Source organism: Capra hircus, chromosome 20, assembly GCF_001704415.2.
Source record: "Capra hircus breed San Clemente chromosome 20, ASM170441v1, whole genome shotgun sequence".
Taxonomy (NCBI): domain Eukaryota; kingdom Metazoa; phylum Chordata; class Mammalia; order Artiodactyla; family Bovidae; genus Capra; species Capra hircus.
In genome coordinates, this window is record NC_030827.1 from 41,192,441 (window position 1) to 41,214,357 (window position 21,917).

The 21,917-nt window shown below is 35.9% G+C and overlaps 1 protein-coding gene across 3 annotated transcripts in view; it reads left to right on the plus strand.

Moving 5' to 3' along the window:
• The window catches only part of ZFR (zinc finger RNA binding protein), an 86,385-nt gene that overhangs the window by 36,609 nt on the left and 27,859 nt on the right, over nucleotides 1–21,917 (plus strand). For all 3 annotated transcript variants that reach the window (XM_018065619.1, XM_018065620.1, XM_018065621.1), the window contains 9 exons: nucleotides 5,390–5,637; nucleotides 8,429–8,620; nucleotides 9,136–9,427; nucleotides 12,976–13,169; nucleotides 14,833–14,952; nucleotides 16,050–16,195; nucleotides 19,631–19,793; nucleotides 20,866–21,071; nucleotides 21,764–21,914. In XM_018065619.1, the coding sequence (XP_017921108.1) occupies nucleotides 5,390–5,637; nucleotides 8,429–8,620; nucleotides 9,136–9,427; nucleotides 12,976–13,169; nucleotides 14,833–14,952; nucleotides 16,050–16,195; nucleotides 19,631–19,793; nucleotides 20,866–21,071; nucleotides 21,764–21,914 (1,712 nt within the window). The remainder of the gene's footprint in view (nucleotides 1–5,389; nucleotides 5,638–8,428; nucleotides 8,621–9,135; nucleotides 9,428–12,975; nucleotides 13,170–14,832; nucleotides 14,953–16,049; nucleotides 16,196–19,630; nucleotides 19,794–20,865; nucleotides 21,072–21,763; nucleotides 21,915–21,917) is intronic.

Below are 21,917 nucleotides of genomic sequence, written 5' to 3' on the forward strand. Positions count from 1 at the left end.
TTCCTTTTTAAAGATACCTTTTTCCATTTTGTAATGAACCAAGTTATCTATGGGCCTGTTGGCCCAGCTATCTTTCTAAGGTGTTACATCCTTTGAAAATCAGTAACTGAATCAAATTCTCCATTGGTGAATGAAAAATCCTTTTACTAAAAATCCTTTTAATTTTCCATTGGTAAATGAAAAATCAGTGTGAAATGAGTTGGATTCTTAGGAATTCTTCCCTGAAGAAGAGTCCCATCACCCCTTCTTTTTTAGTGTTACTATAGGCTTCTTTTTTATTCAGTTTAGTGTAATCCATTGCTTTCATTTTTCTTTTTGAGGCACACAGTGTCCCAAATTTGGATAGTAAAGGATCCTTTTCAAACCAATTCTGAGTCTTTTGAATTTGGCATCATTAGTCTTTGAGCATTTCTTTCTTTTCTGGCACAGTAAGATGTTGCTCTGCCTGATTCACCATTGCATCCCTAATATCCAGCATAGCACCTGACATAGGGTAGGAGATAAAATCTCTGAGAAATTTAAAAAAATACTTTAAAAATTCAGTATCTAGGCTTCCCACACTCAAGCTCTATAACAAAACATCAAGAGGTAAAAACTGAAATGGCCCTTATCACCTTATAACCTATGCAGAACAAGACAGAGTATTAAGGAATAAATAAAATGCAAAACAACAATAAACTTTGAGCCTTTCCTGCCATAGACTCACAATTAGCCATTTCGCAAAGGAACCTTGGTTTCTTGTATGGCAGTGGTATTTAGAAACCAAGATCTATGCTTAGAAAAACATAGTTTTTAATGACTAATACTGTTTTATTGTATGCCTGTGCTACGTTTTAAAGTTTCTGTTGGGAATATTTAGTTTCATATTAAGGAAAAGCTTGAAACAGCACTGGGTAAAATAATCATTTCATGTACAGATTTGTCTGTTGGCCAATTGTTTTTCTCAGATAAATTCCTAGATTTGTAACTTATATCAAAGAGTATACACATTTTAAAGAATATATGATACACAATGTGAAATTGCCATCCAAAGAGATCATTATTTGGGCTTCTGAGTTCTGTGTATGCAATTTTATATCTGCTACAGCTTAGGTCAGCTATTCTTTTTATCTCTTACTGAAAATGAATTCTAGTGTTGGTACCTACTAAATGATGGCTTGTGATATAATGTATTTACTGCTGAAGTGGTAGTCTTTGTTTCTGATACTGTACCTTTAAAAATTATATTCTAACTGTTCTAATTATGCAACTTCTTATTTGATAAGTATTTATAATAAGGTGCTTTTTAGGTGAAATTGTTTTAGCTTTTCAGGATTGAGCTTTTACTTAATTTAGAGACACAGCATTATATTTGTTTCCCCTTAATGCTTTATGAGAAATGTAGGTGTGTTTGCTAGTAGTTATAGGAAATTTAAAGGAGATCCCTTAGCAGAGTTCCAGAACCTTCAGCATACCTTTCAGTTTATGCTTTGATTTTTTTAAAAATGCTGAATAGTAAACTATAATTAAGCTTACCTTTTATTAGTTTTAGACTACATGTGTGCAAATGAAGGAGGTTATTTTGTAAATATTGTGCTTAGTGATTTTTGTTGTTTAAATAACACAAAGGACCTTAGAAGCTGGTCAGTTCAGTCGCTCAGTTGTATCTGACTCTTTGCAACCCCATGAACCTCAGCCTGCCAGACCTCACCAGTCCATCACCAACTGCCAGAGTCTACCCAAACCCATGTCCATTGAGTGGGTGATGCCATCCAGCCATCTCATCCTCTGTCATCCCCTTCTCCTCCTGCCCTCAATCTTTCCCAGCATCAGGGTCTTTTCAAATGAGTCAGCTCTCTGCATCAGGTGGCCAAAGTATTGGAGTTTTCAGATTCAACATCAGTCCTTCCAATGAACAAGTAGGACTGATCTCCTTTAGGATGGACTGGTTGGATCTCCTTGCAGTCCAAGGGACTCTCAAGAGTCTTCTGGAACACCACAGTTCAAAAGCATCAATTCTTCGGCACTCAGCCTTCTTCACAGGCCAACTCTCACATCCATACATGACCACTGGAAAAATCATAGCCTTGACTAGACAGACCTTTGTTGACAAAGTAATGTCTCTGCTTTCTAATATGCTGTCTAGGTTGGTTATAACTTTCCTTCCAAGGAGTAAGCATCTTTTAATTTCATGGCTGCAGTCACCATCTGCAGTGATTTTGGAGCCCCAAAAAATAAAGTCAGCCACTGTTTCCCCATCTATTTGCCATGAAGTGATGGGACCAGATGCCATGATCTTTGTTTTCTGAATGTTGAGCTTTAAGCCAACTTTTTCACTCTCCTCTTTCACTTTCATCAAGAGGCTCTTTAATTCTTCTTCACTTTCTGCTCAAAGGTTGGTGTCATCTGCATATCTGAGGTTATTGATATTTCTCCTGGCAATCTTGATTCCCGCTTGTGCTTCTTCCAGCCCAGTGTTTCTCATGATGTACTCTGCATATAAGTTAAATAAGCAGGGTGACAATATACAGCCTTGACGTACTCCTTTTCCTATTTGGAACCAGTCTGTTGTCCAGTTCTAACTATTGCTTCCTGAACTGCATACAGGTTTCTCAAGAGGCAGGTCAGGTGGTCTGGTATTCCCATCTCTTTCAGAATTTTCCACAGTTTATTGTGATCCACACAGTCAAAGGCTTTGGCATAGTCAATAAAGCAGAAATAGATGTTTTTCTGGAACTCTCTTGCTTTTTCAATGATCCAGCGGATGTTAGCAATTTGATCTCTGGTTCCTCTGCCTTTTCTAAAACCAGCTTTAACATCTGGAAGTTCACGGTTCACGTATTGCTGAAGCCTGGTTTGGAGAATTTTGTGCATTAATTTACTAGCATGTGAGATGAGTGCAATTGTGCAGTAGTTTGGACATTCTTTGGCATTGCCTTTGGGATTGAAATGAAAACTGACCTTTTCTAGCCCCGTGGCCACTGCTGAGTTTTCCAAATTTGCTGACATTGAGTGCAGCACTGTCACAGCATCATCTTTTAGGATTTGAAATAGCTCAGCTGGAATTCCATCACCTCCACTAGCTTTGTTCGTAGTGATGCTTTCTAAGGCCCACTTGACTTCACATTCCAGGATATCTGGCTCTAGGTGAGTGTGAGTGATCACACCACCGTGATTATCTGAGTCGTGAAGATCTTTTTTGTACAGTTCTTCTGTGTATATTTGCCACCTCTTCTTAATATCTTCTGCTTCTGTTAGGTCCATGCCATTTCTGTCCTTTATTGAGCCGTCTTTGCATGAAATGTTCCCTTGGTATCTCTGATTTTCTTGAAGAGATCTCTAGTCTCTCCCATTCTATTGTTTTCCTCTGTTTCTTTGCACAGATCACTGAGGAAGGCTTTCTTATCTCTCCTTGCTAATCTTTGGAACTCTACATTCAGATAAGTATATCTTTTCTTTTCTCCTTTGCTTTTCGCTTCGCTTCTTTTCACAGCTATTGTAAGGCCTCAGACAGCCATTTTGCTTTTTTGCATTTCTTTTTCTTGGGGATAGTCTTGATTCCTGTCTCCTATACAATGTCATGAACCTCTATCCATAGTTCATCAGGCACTCTATCAGATCCAGTCCCTTAAATCTATTTCTCACTTCTACTGTGTAGTCATAAGGGGTTTGATTTAGGTCATACCTGAATGGTCTAGTGACATTAGTGAATGGTCTAGTTTTCCCCACTTTCTTCAATTTAAGTCTGAATTTTGGCAATAAGGAGTTCATGATCTGAGCCACAGCCTCAGTTTTCTCATCTGTAAACTATATATAGTAATACGTACTTTATATACCTACCTATAGTTGTGTTCTGAGATATCACTGTTCCTGGAACGCTGCCTCTTGTAATATGGATTCTCAATTTTCAAAAAACCTAGGGAATTCCCTGATGGTCCAGTGATTAGTACCTGACCGCTTCATTGCTATAGGCCTAGGTTCAGTCCCCAGTCAGAACTAAGATCCTGCAAGCCATGCAGCATGGCCAGAAAAAAACCTAGAGCCTAGAACTTCTGATCATCCAGCATTGTAGGATGCTGCTGATCTTATCCTCCTTTTTATTTTCTCGATACATAATTCATGAAGCTGCATTTTAAGTAGCATGTTTACAGTTCTTGCACACAACTAGTCATTTGGAAATTTTTTATTAATACTTCAGAATCTTATGATTATGATTTCCCATGCATCTTAACCTTCACCTTTCCAATTCGTGTTTTCTTCCCTGTGTAAAATATATTAAAGTGAGTGGGTCATAAATCTTTACTCCTCAGTATAGCAGTTTGCATTTGAGAAATCAAAAAGTTCAGTTTTCCTTAAGTAGTTCTTCTAAGATGTCATAGCAACTAGGAATCTCTCTCTTGAGCCTTAACTTTTGACCTACTCATTTCCTCTTCAGGGGAAAGGATGACAATTAGGGAGTCCAACAGATTTCCAGGGATCTTAGTTTAAGAAACAGTAAGTTTTCCAGTTTTAACATAGTGTAATAAATAAAATCAGCAACTTTTTCACATGTAAAGCTTTTATAGATTTTTTAATCTATAAATCACTGCACATAAACAGCTTATATATATATTATATATGTAGCTAGCTTAATATGCTATTCATCAAAGACTTTGAACAATGGAAGGATAAAATTGATACATTTAACCAGAAAATTCAGTGCTTTTTCACCTTTTGGAAGTTGAGAACCAATGTCTTTGGTTCTTTATTTCAAATCTTGTCTTTTGTTGTCCTGATACTCATCAGAACTCCAACTCCATATTACAGACTTTTGCCAAGCTTTAGTCACCTTACCTCTCCAAACCAGTTTCTGTCAGCTCCTTACTTTTATTGACTGTGCAGCCCCTTCAGTCAGTCACTGGGATTCAAAATCTTGGTGTCATCTTTGTGTAATTTCCTCTTTCATATCTTTTATCCTCTAAACCACCAAGCACGTATAGTCTTACTTTCATGACTTTTTTTCCTTTCTGTATTCTGGTTCAGACTTTTCCTCAAACCAGCACTTTCTTAATTGTATTCAGGAGAATTCTGCTTGGGGAAAATACTGTATAACAGTTCCATAACCACAAAAGTTTATCAGACATGCTATCACAGCCTTCCAGCAGTACTATAAGCCTTCTTGAAAGCAGTGACCAAATCTTATCCTAACACTTGACATGTATTGTGTAAATACTTGGTTGCTTGACTTACATTAAAAGAAGGATAAGTAACATTTTTCTTAGGTTTTGTGAGATATAATTTATTCGTAAATGTGCACATGTAACCTGTCTTTTTAAGCAGAATTTATTGGGATTAAATTCCCTAATTCTCATCATTTTTCTTGGCCTTTTACAGGTATGTAACATAATCTTTGTTTGATTTTATTTGTAAGGTACATCTTATTCAGGTTATGAAGCAGCAGTGTATTCAGCTGCATCCTCCTACTACCAACAGCAGCAGCAGCAACAGAAGCAGGCGGCAGCGGCGGCGGCAGCAGCTGCTGCAACAGCTGCCTGGACAGGGACCACCTTTACTAAAAAAGCACCATTCCAAAATAAACAACTGAAACCAAAACAGCCTCCCAAACCACCCCAGATTCACTATTGTGATGTCTGTAAGATCAGCTGTGCTGGACCACAGGTACGTGTTGTATGCTTCACCATAAATCTTGAGTGGTTGTCTTTGATAGTTAAGTATGATTGATTATTATAATTCTTATGCCTACAAAGAAAGTTTACATTTTTCTCTCCTGCTAGCTTTTAGTTAACACGTACATATTTCATCAAATGACCATTTTTTTAAAGGTTTTTGTATTGACATACAAGAATTCTAAGAAAAATACAGTAAAAATAATTATGAATGTTATTAAAAGGTGGACAAATTGAGCTTTTCTTTAGGAAGGATACTTGGCTCTTTAAATAAAACTTTTAATTTAGCTTAAAAGTTTTATATTCAGATTAGTTGGGATTTTGGAGTAAGATTGAACTTTTATTTCTTTCTTGGCATTTATGATTCACTTTTTAAGCCTTTTATGCAAAATTCTTGAACTTTGATTTTCTTAGTTCTTCAAGGTCTATCTTGAGTGTATGAGTAGAATTTTGTAGTCAAAAAAGGATGATGAGAAGACTTTGTCCGATATAAATAGCAGAAGTTGCTTTTCTCTAGTATTAAAAATCCTTAAGCTATTTTAATAATCTATAATTTTAGGATAACATTTTTCATGAGACTGACTTTTGTATATGCTTTATAGGATGTTACTTGTTTCTATATACTTATTTCCTCCATGAGGCTGTAGGGACTTTGGGAATAAGAAAGCTGTAGGAAAGTGTCTTTTTCAAAAATATCAACCAAAGAAGCATGCAGAACCTTTATTCCTTTATTTTGCTTTTTTTTGTTGTTGTTTTTTGTTATTGTTTTCTTGCTGTTGCTAAACATGAAATAAGTGATTTAGGGAAGGATCTGTTTATAAAATCTAGTGAGTTCAGCTCCCTTCCCAACTTTACTTGTTAATATCTTTAAAAATGTCTAGTGTTTATATAAAAATTTGGTAAGCAGTTTGGCAGGCAAAAGGCATAGTATTTGAAAAGATCAGATTTTGAGTTTTTAGTAGTTTTCTTCCAGTTACATCATCTATCACCCTTTCCCAACCTGTGTACATTCTTTTAAATTTACTAGATCAGTTCTGTCTGCTTTTCAGTATAGAATTTGGGAGTTATTTTCAATTATCAGCATTCTCTGAGTTACACCAAATTAGTTTAATATATGTGGCTGTTAAGATAAGACCTTTTTTTTTTCCTATTTTAAGTTTGATAGAAAACAGTTTCATTGTGATAACATGCTCGGGGGAGAGGAGACATGGGGAATGTTTGCAGCAACCCAGGACTAAACATGAAGGAGAACAAGAATGTTGGCTTTAGTATTGAGGAGTGTATCCTACTCAGTAATGACTGTTTAGGGTGAATGATGATGTGGTGGCAATTACAAATGTCAAGAGACTTGACTATGTGGTAACATACAAAAGCATAGCACATAGCTCTAGGGTGATAAGTTAATAGCATTTAGAATCAGCCTATATATGCAAGGCTGACCATTGATTTGGGGGAGCTGGATGGTTACACAAGAACAGGCCAAGAGTACCTCTGTTAAGTCAGAGGCAGTGCTGTAAGGGGTTAATGAACCTATGGAGAAAAATACTGTGTGAATGAGATGGTGAGTTAGAGACTAGTGTAGATATAAGAAAGGAGACTAAGTTGGTTCCAGTATGAGGGGCTGTCCTGTGTCTGCGACTTAACTTGTGGCCTTGGGCAAGTTGGAGACTAAGTCTATTGTCTGGGCCTTTGTTTCCTCACTTCTGTAATAGGCAGTTGTCCCTAAATAATTGAGGTTCACACTGCTTCACGAAGCCACTTTAGACTGCTGCAGATGGGGAGAAGAGAATCAGATGGCTAGGTCTTAGGTCTTCCTCTTGTTTTTTGAAATACAGTAACTTTCCTTACTTGTGCATAAGATTTCATTTTGAGAAAGGATTTTCTTGTTTCAAACTTAGAAAATCATTTTAGGTAACCTCTAAAGTCCCATTCAGCTCTGAGATTCTATGCTATCTATGCAATTTTATGCTCATCATATGTGTGTATAAAATTTTTTTAAATAATACAAGAAATAATAAACTGGCCCCACTCAAGGTCCTTATTGACCTCTCATTTTTATAAAACTGCCTTCCTCGGTCATTGACATTGAAGACAATTTTTAATATGTACTTGCACTATTTTGGTGGCTACTATTACAATAATGTTATTTTTCCTTCAAAAGGGATACAATTCTGGCAGTTAAATGCTTTAAATAGACTTTTGTTCAGGGTGGAATGGATTCTAACACAGATTGTGAAAATGCATTCTTAAGTTTTCTCAGATGCAACTGACTTCTAAGCCAGTTTTATAAGTAATCATACCTGTTTATAAAGAGTCTTGTTAACATGTAGTAACATTGTTTTTTCTTCTCATGTGGCAGATATATTTTTCCTCCCTCCTCATAATCCTATAATTAAATAATTTCTTTTGGAATGATCACTCTTAATAGTCTCTACCCAACATTATACATAAGCACTAAAAGATATAAATTCTTTCAAACTGAGAGCAGTTACCTTATATTGATATTTTGGCTATGGATGAAAGTCCTTTGTTAATTAACGTGTTAGGTAAGTATGTTCTTGGTAAACAAGGTACAGAGAACCACAAATACATCATGTAGGTAGGGAAGCCACATGCTCCTGTTCAGTTGCTTTTAAAATGGTGTAGTGCTAAAAATAAAAAATAAAAAAATAAAATGGTGTAGTGCTGAGATTTTAATGAGTGTTAAGAGATTGGAATGAATCATTGCAAATAATGTAGATAGAAAAGTAGTGAAGCAAAATTATTCTTTTTGTTTGAGACAGACTTATAAAGAACATTTAGAAGGGCAGAAACATAAAAAAAAAGAAGCTGCATTGAAAGCCTCACAGAATACCAGCAGCAGCAGCAACTCTACTCGTGGGACTCAAAATCAGCTACGTTGTGAGCTCTGCGATGTGTCTTGTACGGGAGCAGATGCATATGCTGCCCACATTCGTGGTGCTAAGCATCAGAAAGTAGGTGTTTTTTTCCCACACAACCTTATGTCTTAACTGTCTTTTCTTTTCCATTTTTGGTGGGGTTGGGGGTAAAGTAAAGGAGGCTTCAAAATTTGAAAATTTTTGAGGGTATTACATGCCTAATGTATATATAAAGGTGACATCAAATAGTCATTGCTTAGGGAAGAAAAGACTGGTGACCCTTCTTAAAATTGAACTTGGTCTTTTCCCACCAACTGAAATTGAATCATGTAGTTGTTTTCTGCCTTCTGTTAGGCTTAAGTATAGGTTGGTATACATGTAGCCAAGTCATTTCCTCACCAAGTGGTAGATGTAATATGTATCCGAATCTGTTTCACACAGATTGTTTTGAAAGTAATGAGTTTTTATTTAAAAGTGTATAAGAGAAAAAAATACAACAAAGAAAAATATGGTTAAGATTTTCATTTTATAGCGTCTTTTAGGCAAACTTTTTTTTTAAAAATCTACATTCTCTGAGTTTTCTGACAGATAAATATGCTTTTATTTTGTAGGTGGTTAAATTACACACAAAACTTGGTAAACCCATTCCTTCAACAGAACCAAACGTTGTTAGCCAAGCTACTTCTTCAACAGCTGTATCTGCTTCAAAGCCAACTGCCTCTCCTTCAAGCATTGCAGCAAGCAATTGTACTGTGAATACTTCATCAATTGCAACTTCTTCAGTGAAAGGTCTTACAGCTACAGGAAACTCGTCTCTTAATAGCACAGCCAACACTAAAGTATCAGCAGTGCCTGCAAATATGGCTGCCAAGAAAACATCTACACCCAAAATAAACTTTGTTGGCAAGTACTGAAGATTTTGTGTTCCTTCTAACTCTGTTAAAGTGGTATTTCTCCTCCACCCCAGGAGTAGCTCTTCTACTTACACAGTTGTCTTCTTTTCTGGGACCTTATTTAATTACATATCTGTATTTTTTTTCCTTGAAATTTTTTCAGTTCTGTTTTCTTCAGCCATAGACTTAAAAATATATATGTGTTTATTTTACTATTCCTCAGGCTGCTAACCTAATTCTTACTTTCTCTACTTCCTATCCGGTCCTTAGTCTCTTACAGTATTTCAACTCTACCCTTTTCTGAAATCACCAAAAACCTACTTGCCACATTGAATGGCCAGTTTTCTGTTTCATCCTGTTGACCTCTCTAACATTTGAAACAGTTGACTGCTATACCTTAAAGCTTTAGTTATGTCTCTCTCTCCATTTTGGGTCCACTGGCTCCATCCTCAGATGTCTTTATTGGTTCTCTAGCTCTCATGTTCATTAGCTGGTAGTATTGCTAAGATTCTGATTCTCTCATCTCACTCACTTAGTATTCATGAGTATACATATTGTGTATGCAGTACCTTTAAAATCATTTGGGCAAATTCAGGACGCCCACCTGAGTTCTAGAACCATATTTTAAGTATTTCCTGGTCATTATCTGTATGGTTCTGTTGATGCCTGTTAGTGTCTGTTTCTAACATTTTATCTCATCACAAGAGTACTGTGAACTAATCTCATAAAACTGCTGCTTTTTCACATGAAAAAGTCCACTGACATTTTTTCTTACTTGTTGCCTCTTCCAGTTGTTTCTAATCCTTTTGTTTCTGTCGCTACAATATTCTCCAGAAAAGTGTCTTTTTCTCTTCATAGCCTCTGCTTTGTTTTTAGGCCTTCAAAGCTGCTTCCTCAGAGCTTTGTCTCTTATTGCATCCAGTTTCTGCAACACTTTTGTCAAAGTTATTTTGTAAAAAAATATTTATCAAATTGTGTTAGTTTCCCATTTAAAAATTTTCTGTGGCCTCCCCCTTGCATATAAGAAAAATGTCTGTATTCCTTAATGATGTCATCCAAGTCCTTTCACAAATTAACCCCTACCTCAGATATCATTGCCTCTACCTCAGTGCTGTGCTTAAGTCACTTAGTCGTGTCAGACTCTTGGTAACTTCATGGACTGTGGCCTGCCAGGCTCCTCTGTCCATGGGATTCTCCAGGCAAGAATACTGGAGTAGGTTGCCATTTCCTCCTCCAGTGGGTCTTCCCAACCCAGGGATTGAACCCAGGCCTCCTGCATTACAGGCAGATTCTTTACCATCTGAGCCACCAGGGAAGCCCTGTACCTCAGTGATAAGTCCTATTGAATTACCAAGTCTTTTTTTAATTTACCATAGTCTTTTTAATTATTATTATTTGTTTATTTTAATTGGAGGCTAATTACTTTACAATATTGGTGGTGGTTTTTCCCATACATTGACATGAATCAGCCATGGATGTACATGTGTCCCCCATCCTGAACTCCCCCTCCCACCTTCCTCCCCATCCCATCCCTTCCCTCAGGGTTGTCCCAATGTACCAGGTTTGAGTGCCCTGTTTCATGCATCAAACTTGGACTGGTGATCTATTTCACATATAGTAATATACTTGTTTCAGTGCTGTTCTCACAAATCATCCCACCCTCGCTTTCTCCCACAGAGTCCAAAAGTCTGTTCTTTATATCTGTGTCTCTTTCGCTGTCTCGCATATAGGGTCGTCATTAGCATCTTTCTAAATTCCATATATATGCGTTAATATGCCGTATTGGTGTTTTTCTTTCTGATGTACTTCACTCTGCATAATAGGCTCCACTTTCATCTACCTCATTAGAACAGATTCAAATGCGTTCTTTTTAATAGCTGAGTAATACTCCATTGTGTATATATACCACAGCTTTCTTATCCATTCATCTGCCGATGGACATCTAAGTTGCTTCCATGTCCTAGCTATTACGAACAGTGCTGCAATGAACGTTGAGGTGCACGTGTCTCTTTCAATTCTGTTACCATAGTCTTTTTAACTCCATGTTTTTGTGTCTTGCGTGTGCATACTGTTCTTTCTGTTTAGATATAATTCTCTTTTTTTCTGCCTGACCAGTTCATACTTAGCACACTTAAGCCCAGCCCTGGTGTCATACTTGCTGAGGCTATTCCTAACTGAATCAGGTTAAAGGATGATGGCTCCTTTCCTTTATGTTCCCAAAATACTCTATTAACACATTGTGCTATAATAACGTGTCAGTCAGTTCAGTTGCTCAGTCGTGTCCGACTCTTTGCAACCTCATGAACTGCAGCATGCCAGGCCTCCCTGTCCATCACCAACTCCCGGAGTCCACCCAAACCCATGTCCATTGAGTCAATGATGCCATCCAACCATCTTATCCTCCATCGTCCCCTTCTCCTCCTGCCCTCAATCTTTACCAGCATCAAGGTCTTTTCAAATGAGTCAGCTCTTTGTATCAGGTGGCCAAAGTATTGGAGTTTCAGCTTCAACATCAGTGCTTCCAGTGAACACCCAGGACTGACCTCCTTTAGGATGGACTGGTTGGATCTCCTTGCAGTCCGAGGGACTCTGAAGAGTCTTCTCCAACACCACAGTTCAAAAGCATCAATTCTTTGGTGCTCAGTTTTCTTTATAGTCCAACTCTCACATCCATACCTGACCTTAAATTATTGACACCTCAAAGACAGCACACTGTCTGACTGTTGGCAACCGCATGAATAGCAGCACGCCAGGCCTCCCTGTCCATCACCAACTCCCGGAGTTCACTCAAACTTATGTCCATCGAGTCGGTGCTGCCATCCAACCATCTCATCCTCTGTCGTCCCCTTCTCCTCTTGCCCCTAATCCCTCCCAGCATCAGGGTCTTTTCCAGTGAGTCAGCTCTTCGCATGAGGTGGCCAAAGTATTGGAGTTTCAGCTTCAGCATCATCCAGGACTGATCTCCTTTAGGATGGACTGGTTGGACCTCTTTGCAGTCCAAGGGACTCTCGAGTCTTCTCCAACACTACGGTTCAAAAGCATCAATTCTTTAGCGCTCAGCTTTCTTCACAGTCCAACTCTCACATCTATACATGACCACTGGAAAAACCATAGCCTTGACTAGATGGACCTTTGTTGGCAAAGTAATGTCTCTGCTTTTTAATATGCTATCTAGGTTGGTCATAACTTTCCTTCCAAGGAGTAAGCGTCTTTTAATTTCATGGCTGCAATCACCATCTGCAGTGATTTAGGCTTAGACACTACCATTTCAGGTACTTGCTCTTTACTTTTTAGGTACTTGATGTTATAAGAGCCATGGTGAGGACAGAGAGGACCATTGATTATTATGAGAGAGAGAATGGGGAGATTGAGACATGTATTTCAGTAATAGCATAAAAAAGCCAAATGGTTTCTGTGGTTCTTCAAAATTCTGATCTATTGTATGTCAGTCAGGAGTTTGTTGGTAGGAAAGATCAGAACTTTATCTAGAGATCTTGTATCAGTTCATACATTATACAAGAAGAAAATTAAAATTACTCTAATTCTTTTATGTTCTAGGTGGTAATAAGCTGCAGTCAACAGGAAATAAAACAGAAGACTTAAAAGGAACTGAATGTGTTAAAAACACTCCTGTCACTTCTGTACCAATTCCAGAAGTAAAGCCAGACACAGTGTCAGAACCAGTCACACCTGCGTCTCTTGCTGCTCTGCAGAGCGATGTGCAGCCAGTGGGCCATGATTATGTGGAGGAGGTATTGATTTGAGAATACTCCTGTTGTGAGATTAGATAGGAAAGACGTGTGTCACTTTGTCACAAGTGTGCTTTACATGTGAAATTCAGTTATATTTTAGGTTTAGATTACTTATAAAGGGATATTGAAGGGATCTTTGTTGAAGGTTTTGTGTTGTTTTTTTTTAAGCCTGCCCTTTGAGCTTGCCTAAGTGACATCACAATTTTTTTTGTTAACTTCTTTCCCTGCTGACGTCATCACTGTAGTATGTGAAGTAACTTTCTCTTTATTTGTCAGGCCTTCTTTTAACATAACCCTTGTATAGTGCTGAAAATAAAAAGTAAAAACAAAAATGTGAACAGCAGAAATGACAAAGACAGCAAATATTTCTTTCTGAACAGTTTTGTGTGTAAAATTTAGATTGCTGATATAACAGATGACTTTTTATTTGATATCTCAAGCTGATTAGAAAACTATTCCTGTTTTACAAAATAACTTAGTAAATGGAGGATAAGGAAGTATCAGAAGGGACTTAATATATATTTGCTGTTAGTGGAAAGATGAACATACAGTGGTGTAGCCCGATTCTGCTTTTGCTGTATTGTAGAACAGTTGAACAGAACAAGCTCTCTAAATTTCAGTGTCTACATCTGTAAAATTTGGGTATCTCTCAGTGAAGATGTGAAGCTTAGATCAAATAAAGTACCTAAGCACAGTGCCTAGCATATGGTAGATTTTTGACAAATATTTATTTGTTCCTTCACCCTTTTCCATCAAGAAAAATTACTTACTGAATTCTTTGTTTACAAGATGGAAAACTGGGCTGTGTAGTTTATAAGTTATTCACATGCAGTTTTAATTTAAAGTTTTAGGTCTTGGGAATTTCCTGGCAGTCCAGTGGTTAGGGCTTCTTGCTTCTACTTCATTGCGCATGGGTTTCATCCCTGGTCAGGGAACTAAGATTCCACAATGCCAACATGGTAAGGCAAAAAAAAAAATTTAAAGGTTAATAAACTTTTAAATAAATAATAAACTTTTAGCTGATAGTAAGACTTGGTTGTCTTAAAAAAAAAGTACAGCCAGAACATCTGGCCAGAATACTTAATCACCAATAATACTGGTTAAGTAATCTTAACTTCAGAGGATTGTGTTTAGAACCAATCTTTAAAACTTGCTGAAGTTTTAATAACTTTTAATAACATTCTAGTCTACTTGTCTTCCTGACTGGTTGTGCAGTTAGAAAAAAATCGACATTGGTTTTCAATAAAGTTGTACATGTATAAAGTCTTGGGCTTTGTAGAAATAAATGAGAATAATGCCTTTGATCATCTTCAGCTCCATTTCCAAGAACAGTACCTGGCAGGAGCAGGTATTCAATAAATAGTTTTTCAATAATTGAAGGTGTGTATTGCATTAAAATCTAAATGTTTACATATAGGGGACGTTTAACTATAAGAGCCAAATACATAGTAACACATCTTGCATTGTACAGTTAAAAATTCTAACCCTGTTCATTTCTGTAGATTATCCTCTTTAAAAAGTATAGACGTTGCCCCCCCCCCCGCCTTTTCTGACTATAAATTCTGAAAGTTATTAACAACTCATGAGATGGGTTTATATTGAAATCTTTACCTGTGACATTCCTGTTGTGATTTCTTGACTTTTTTTTTCCCCCAACGTCAAGGTACGAAATGATGAAGGAAAAGTGATTAGATTCCATTGCAAATTATGCGAGTGCAGCTTTAATGATCCCAATGCTAAGGAGATGCATTTAAAAGGACGAAGACACAGACTTCAATATAAAGTGAGGAAAATTTCAGCTGTTTTTCTCTTTCTCTTTTTTATGCGGCTTGGAACATTCTAGATGCAAAAATAAAGCATCTAAATATAACTCACTAAGTCCATGAACTCCCACTCTCAGATTGGCATGCCATGTCTCACTTAGAGAGTCAGATGTTTAATTTTTATTGATTAGTTTGTTATACTTAGGGCTTTCCCGGGTGCCTCAGATGGTAAAGAATCTGCCTACAATGCAGGAGACCCAAGTTCGATCCCTGGGTCTGAAAAATTGCCTGGAGAAGGGCATGGCAGCCTACTCCATTGTTCTTGCCAAAGAATTCCATGGACAGAGGAGCCTCATGGGCTGCAGTCCTTGGGGTCACATAATTGGACACAACTGAGTACCTATCACTTTTGTTATACTTAAGAAAAAGCAATGTAGTCATATTTCATTATTTCTAGTGTCAAAATAAAACTGACATTACTTGGATCAAGTAATCATGTAAAAATAGTTGCTTCAAAGGAAGTGTTTGAAAGAAATGTCAGGTCTCCAATTTCCTTTATCTTGGCAGAATTTCCATTAAAGTGGATTTTGAGATGAGGAATTCTTCATTGAAAACACTTCCAAGTAATAAGTTAAATCTCACTACTAAATTTAAAGTTTTTAATTAGGTTGGACTTATGTACTAGATTCATGTTTTCTAAACACAGAAATGGTGGAGATTAAAAATAATTCGTTAATGGGCAGTAATACTTCTCTATGAAAAAAAGTTTTTAACCCCATACTCAGATAAGAATCATTTATTTACAAACAAACAAAGGAATACTAAATACCCATCAGTCTCCTAAGGATTTCTTTTATTGGTTAACAGTAAATTAAGTACTTTTTGCATACTAAACTTAAAGAACCAAGGATTTTGGGGATGGGAAGGAAGAAAGAATGTTTATGAATATATTTTGAATTTTTCTCTGATTCAACTTATTTTACTACATTTACTCTTATAATAGATTTGCAAATAAAAGCCTCTATGATGAAAGAATATGTGGGATTGTATGATTTAAGATATGTGTAGATTGTTGGAAGGATTGCTGGTTTTTCAAACATCTTGTCTATGTTAACAGAAAAAAGTAAATCCAGATTTGCAAGTAGAAGTAAAGCCCAGTATTAGAGCTAGAAAGATTCAAGAAGAGAAAATGAGAAAGCAAATGCAGAAAGAGGAGTACTGGCGAAGGAGAGAAGAGGAGGAACGCTGGAGAATGGAAATGAGGTAGTATTTTTAACTTTTAGTACCATGATAGGTGGTTTAGACTTTCTAAGAAACTTAGCTGTTCTGAGTATGTGACTCCCATTCAGAGCAATCCAGATTTATTAGTTTTCACTTGTGAGGGAGACACTAGGTCTAGGAAAGAAATGCATTACAGTTAAGTAACTGGCTATTCTAATATTTGACCATGTCCTTGGTATTAGGACTTATTTTGTAAATAGTAACTTTTATATATTTAAATACATGAATAGTTAAATATAAATAAATGCCTCAATTTAAAGCAAAATAGAGCATTTGATTACGTGACAAAAAAATATCCTAAATATAAGATTGATTAGATTCTAGACATTAATAATGTGTAGGGTTTGTTTTAAAAACTGTAGAAGCTACAAGAAAGGATAAATGAGAAAATATGTTCAGTAGATACAGAAATGTTTAGTTTTATTGATATAACTGACATATCTTTAAGTGGCACAATTCATTGATTTTATTCACAGAGTTGTGCAGTTACCAGCACAGTCAATTTTAGAACATTTTTATGACCCACAAAAGAAACCATAAACCCATTTAGCAATCAGTACCTATTTCCCCACCAACTCCTCCCTCTACTCCTGGGCAACCACTAATAAACTTCATCTTAGTAGATAGCCTGTAGTGGAGATTTCACATAAATAAAATCATAAAACATATTGACTTTTGTGTCTGGCTACTTTTCACTTAGCATGATGTTTTCAAGTTTCACGCATGTTATTGTATATATCAGTACTTTATTTTTTATGCATGCATAATATTTCATTACATAAATGTGTCACATTTTATTTATCTGTTTATCAGTTGATGGACATTTGTGTTATTTCCACTTTTGGGTTATGAATACTGCTGCCATAAGTGTTTGTGTACAAGTTTTTATAACCCACTTTTTTTCATTTACATACCAACTTGTAAGTAAGCTAAAATTATTTTCCATGGGTATGTAATACTTTTTTGTGCAGATGTAAAATTTTCTTTATAACCCATTTCCTATATTTTTAGATATTTAGAGTTTTTTATGGTATTTCCCTATTGTTATTACATTGACCAACCTTGAGGCAGTATTATTGCATAAATCACTATCAGTTGACACTAATCAAATCCCAGAAGCAAAAATGTTGACAGATACCTGTACTTTGCCTGTGCTAGATAGTTTAACTTAGTGATCCTCAAACTTTTGGTCTCAGGACCTTTTATAACTCAATTATTTTTTAATATAAATTTATTTTAATTGGAGGTTAATTATTTTACAATATTATAATAACTCAATAATTATTGAAGACTCTGAAGAGTTTTTGTGTATGTGGGTTATAGGCTGTCAACATTGTATTAGAAAGGAAAACTGAGAAGTTTCAGTATTTATGAACTTATTTTTATATAACTTTGTTTAAATATAGTTAAATATTAATAATTATAATATTAAATCAGGTGTATTTATTAATATAATAATGGTGAATATAATATGCTAACTATAATAACTGTTTCTCCTCCAGAAATAATGACATTGTTTTACATTTTTGCAGATCTCTTTAATGTCTAGCTTAAGGCAGCCTCATTCTCTTTCTGCTTCTGTGCTCAACAGGTTGTGATAACACATTTTGCCTCTGGATAACTCCACTGTAGACTCATAAAGAGAATAGAGAAAGCAGATATTATTTTGAGAGTAACTTTGATGTCATGAATCCCCCTGAAGGTGTCTCAAGGACTACCTAGACTACCCAGACCACACTTTGAGGGCTGCTCCTATAATTTATTAAAATATCTGCCTGTGAGAAATAGCAACATGAAAGCCAGTTTTATTTCAACTTTGTATTACTGGCAAATTAAATTTTTATTTGATGCTTAATCACTTACATTTCTTTTGTGGTGAATTGCCTATTCATTTGTTAACTTACCTGTTAACAGATTTGTACAGACACTTCTTATAGCTATTAACCCATTAACATGTTATCTTTAAATAATCTTTAATGTTATGTATTTATCAACTTTTCTTTTTTATGTATTTAAATTTAACTTTGTTCTTATGAAATTTCTGCCTTTGTAATGCACTGGCAATTTTTCTCTATACCTAGATTATGCAGTTACTTCCTGTTTTACTGCTATACTGTATGCCAGGAAGTAGCATATAGTGTGTTAGGCACTATAGTATACTATGTTTACCAAGTATGAATTGGTAAACAATCAATATTTAAATATGCCCTTATGTAACCTAAACATCATTAGTAATAATAGAATATTCAAAACTAGAATGAACATGGTTTTCCAGGGCCTTCAAGCTCTTATTATTCATTTTCTCTCATGACGTGAATAAAATTAGAAGTATGATTCTATCTGTCCTAAATTGGATGACCCAGAAAGCACTACTTATTCCTGACCTGAAGAAATAATGGTTTCTACAGTACTACTTGAGAAGCATACTTCTTTCTTACGTTTTGTATTAAATGAATTTGTCTAGTAAAAATTTATTGTTAACAAAAATTCACTATAAAGACACGACTGCCTAGGGAATTATTGGTATCCTAGTTTGAAGCTGAAGGCAAAGATAGAACTGAGAGGGAGAGAGTCATATGGTGAAAAATTAGATTCCAAAAATGTTGACTATTAAAACAGAGGCTACATGCTAACTGCCCACCAAGTTCAGCCCATGGGTGTTTTATTTGGTGCCCATAGTATTTTTTTGGACACCAACATGAATCAACATTTAAAGACCATGAGATTTCACAAAAGTCCTGATTGACCTTGGGATAACCATCTGGTATTCCCTTGTGACAGTAATTAATAGCTGTGCGGCCCTGTTGTCTCTAGCCAGAGCATGTGTTTTCCTTCTTTACCATACTTCCCATCATCCTTAGCATGTCCCCAAAAGTGAAATAGGATGTGAGTTGCCATTTATCCCTGTTGTTTTTCCTCATTGTAGAAAAATGTCTTTGTCTCTCTCTGTATCAGATGAGGAAATTAAAGGTTGTCTTAAGAAGTTCTCTGTTACAAAAAAAAAATAGAGAGCACATTTCTTTGAAGACATGAGGAAAATACCTGAATGTATGCTTTGGGTCTTTCACTCACACACTTTATTAGTCTGGCCACATGAGGTAGGCGTTTAAGTTTACAATGTCTACTGTTACGAGGAAGAGGTTGGAATGAACTGTGAGGTTTCTGGTGCTTGTTTTTTCAACTCTGTCTTCAGACTGTGAAATTTTGTTTTGCTTTTATCTTTGTTTTCTCATCTGTTCACTGGGATTCACTTTCATTCACTAATTAATGAAAGCAAATGTAATCTGATACAGAGGGGGAAAGAAAGGTATTAGCTAGACTGATCGGGTTTTTTTATTGCTTTCTATATTATTATTGATGTAAATTCTGGGGGTATATTTTTCGAAGTGGCTTGGAGTATCATTCTTTATGTTTCAGACGTTACGAAGAGGACATGTACTGGAGAAGAATGGAGGAAGAACAGCATCATTGGGATGATCGCCGCCGAATGCCTGATGGAGGCTATCCTCATGGTCCCCCGGGCCCACTAGGCCTTCTGGGAGTCCGACCAGGCATGCCTCCTCAGCCACAGGGGCCTGCAGTGAGTGTCCACTCTGTTTACATAGATAGTGAAAGTGTAAGACTGTTTCAGCATTAGAAAATAACAGTTTGAAGAGCTAATTTTTAGGCTTAATAATATCCAAATCTCAGTATGCTTTTCATCTGATTTAGAATTTTCTCTCCTTTTATTATACTTTCTCAACTCGTGTACTTATGTATAAGGACTTTGTAGAATTTCCATGAATCTTTCTTATTTTCAGTATAAACTAAGGGAGCAGATCTTAAGAGGTTTTTTTTTTTTTACCTTTGTTCTTTAGATTGTCAAGAACAACTAATTTTGAAGGCTGTTGCTTTGTCTTCCCATTATGTATGGTTTAGAGTCCTTTTTTCAAATGTTTAGCATTCAAAACCTACCACTACTTCTAAATTTAAGTGCATGATAAGGGGTAGGTAGATAGAGTCCATGGGGTCACAGAATTGGACACAACTGAGCAACTAATACATAAGGGGTAGGTAAATGGTTGGAGATAACACACGGTGGATGTATTAGAACTGTAGGAAAGAGGTGCATCTTGAGAGTCAGCGTTCTGTAGAAGCTAGATAAAAGATACCTGGCTTATGAGGAGCATTTCATATAAGTTCAGACTATAGAAAACAAGATTTTTTTTTCCTTTGTACTGGTTTTCCAGAGAGCACTTAGAAGAAAACAGTCTAAATTCCTGCTCTTTAACCTATTCTTTCTCATTTGTCTTTCCATAGAATAAGCATTTGTAAAATCTGTTTTGTTAAAAGCAAAATGTTTGAGAACTGGTTTTAAAGTTGTATAAAATGTATTTTCATAACTTTAAGATGGTGTGTATTATAACTTGTTTTGAGTGCATAACATACATACTTACATACTCACTTTCAGTACTGTACCTTTGTACAGTTTACATTTTTGTTTTTACCAAAATGGGAAAAAAAGGAGAAGATAGCTTTAAATGGACATTCTGTATAACTGCCTTTCTTACTGAAAAATGCAACAAGCGTATGTGTAGTTGAAAAATAGTAGTTTACTTTTGCTTGGGAAACATTGTTTTAATGGAGTTATCTCTTTTTTTCCCAATCTCCAGCCCTTACGTCGTCCTGACTCATCTGATGACCGTTACGTAATGACAAAGCATGCTACCATTTATCCAACTGAAGAGGAATTACAGGCAGTTCAGAAAATTGTTTCTATCACTGAACGTGCTTTAAAACTTGTTTCAGACAGCTTGTCTGAACACGAGAAGAGCAAGAGCAAAGAGGGAGATGATAAGAAAGAGGGAGGTAAAGACAGGTGTGTTTGCCGAGTTTTTTTACTTTTGTATAGTTTTGATTTTCCTTATGTAGACTTACCTTATACTTGAAATAAAAGTTAACAAAGACTAAAAATTCTCTGGTAGTCTACATGTGTTATGCTTGTGTTAGATTTTAAATGTATTCAGCTGCTTTCTGCTGAAATGAGAAATAATTTCATACAATCTCCAACCTTGTAATTTACTCACTGTATTTAAACTTATATAAAACTATTTCAAATCTGTTTTCAAAGCAGCCGTTGTAGTTTTCCAGTTGCATTCAGCTATTCAGTGTTTATTCATTTGTTGCATCTGTTCATATTCGTTCGTTCTTTTAACAGCTTACTTTATCTTTAACACATTTACCCATAAGCATGAATAAGCTCAAACTTCAGCAACATCTTTATATCAGTGTATACTAAACATGACTTTTGTTATTCTAATTTATGAGACAGAAAAGCATTAATGTCCTTTGCTCTTCAGTTGTTCCTGAGAACTTAGCTCTTGATTTATTAATTTTTTCATATTTCTTATCTAAATAAAGGGTATTTCTAAAAATATTAAATGTTCTTATACTATAGTTGATGCAAATTTTAATGATGTAAAAATTACTTCATTTACTACTGTGTGTTGAGAGATTATCATGGTTGTGGTTAAAAGGGAAATGTCATAATATAACTTGATTTCACCACAGAGCTTTAAAAGGAGTTTTGCGAGTGGGCGTATTGGCGAAAGGATTACTTCTCCGAGGAGATAGAAATGTCAACCTTGTTTTGCTGTGCTCAGAGAAACCTTCAAAGACATTATTAAGCCGTATTGCAGAAAACCTACCCAAGCAGCTTGCTGTA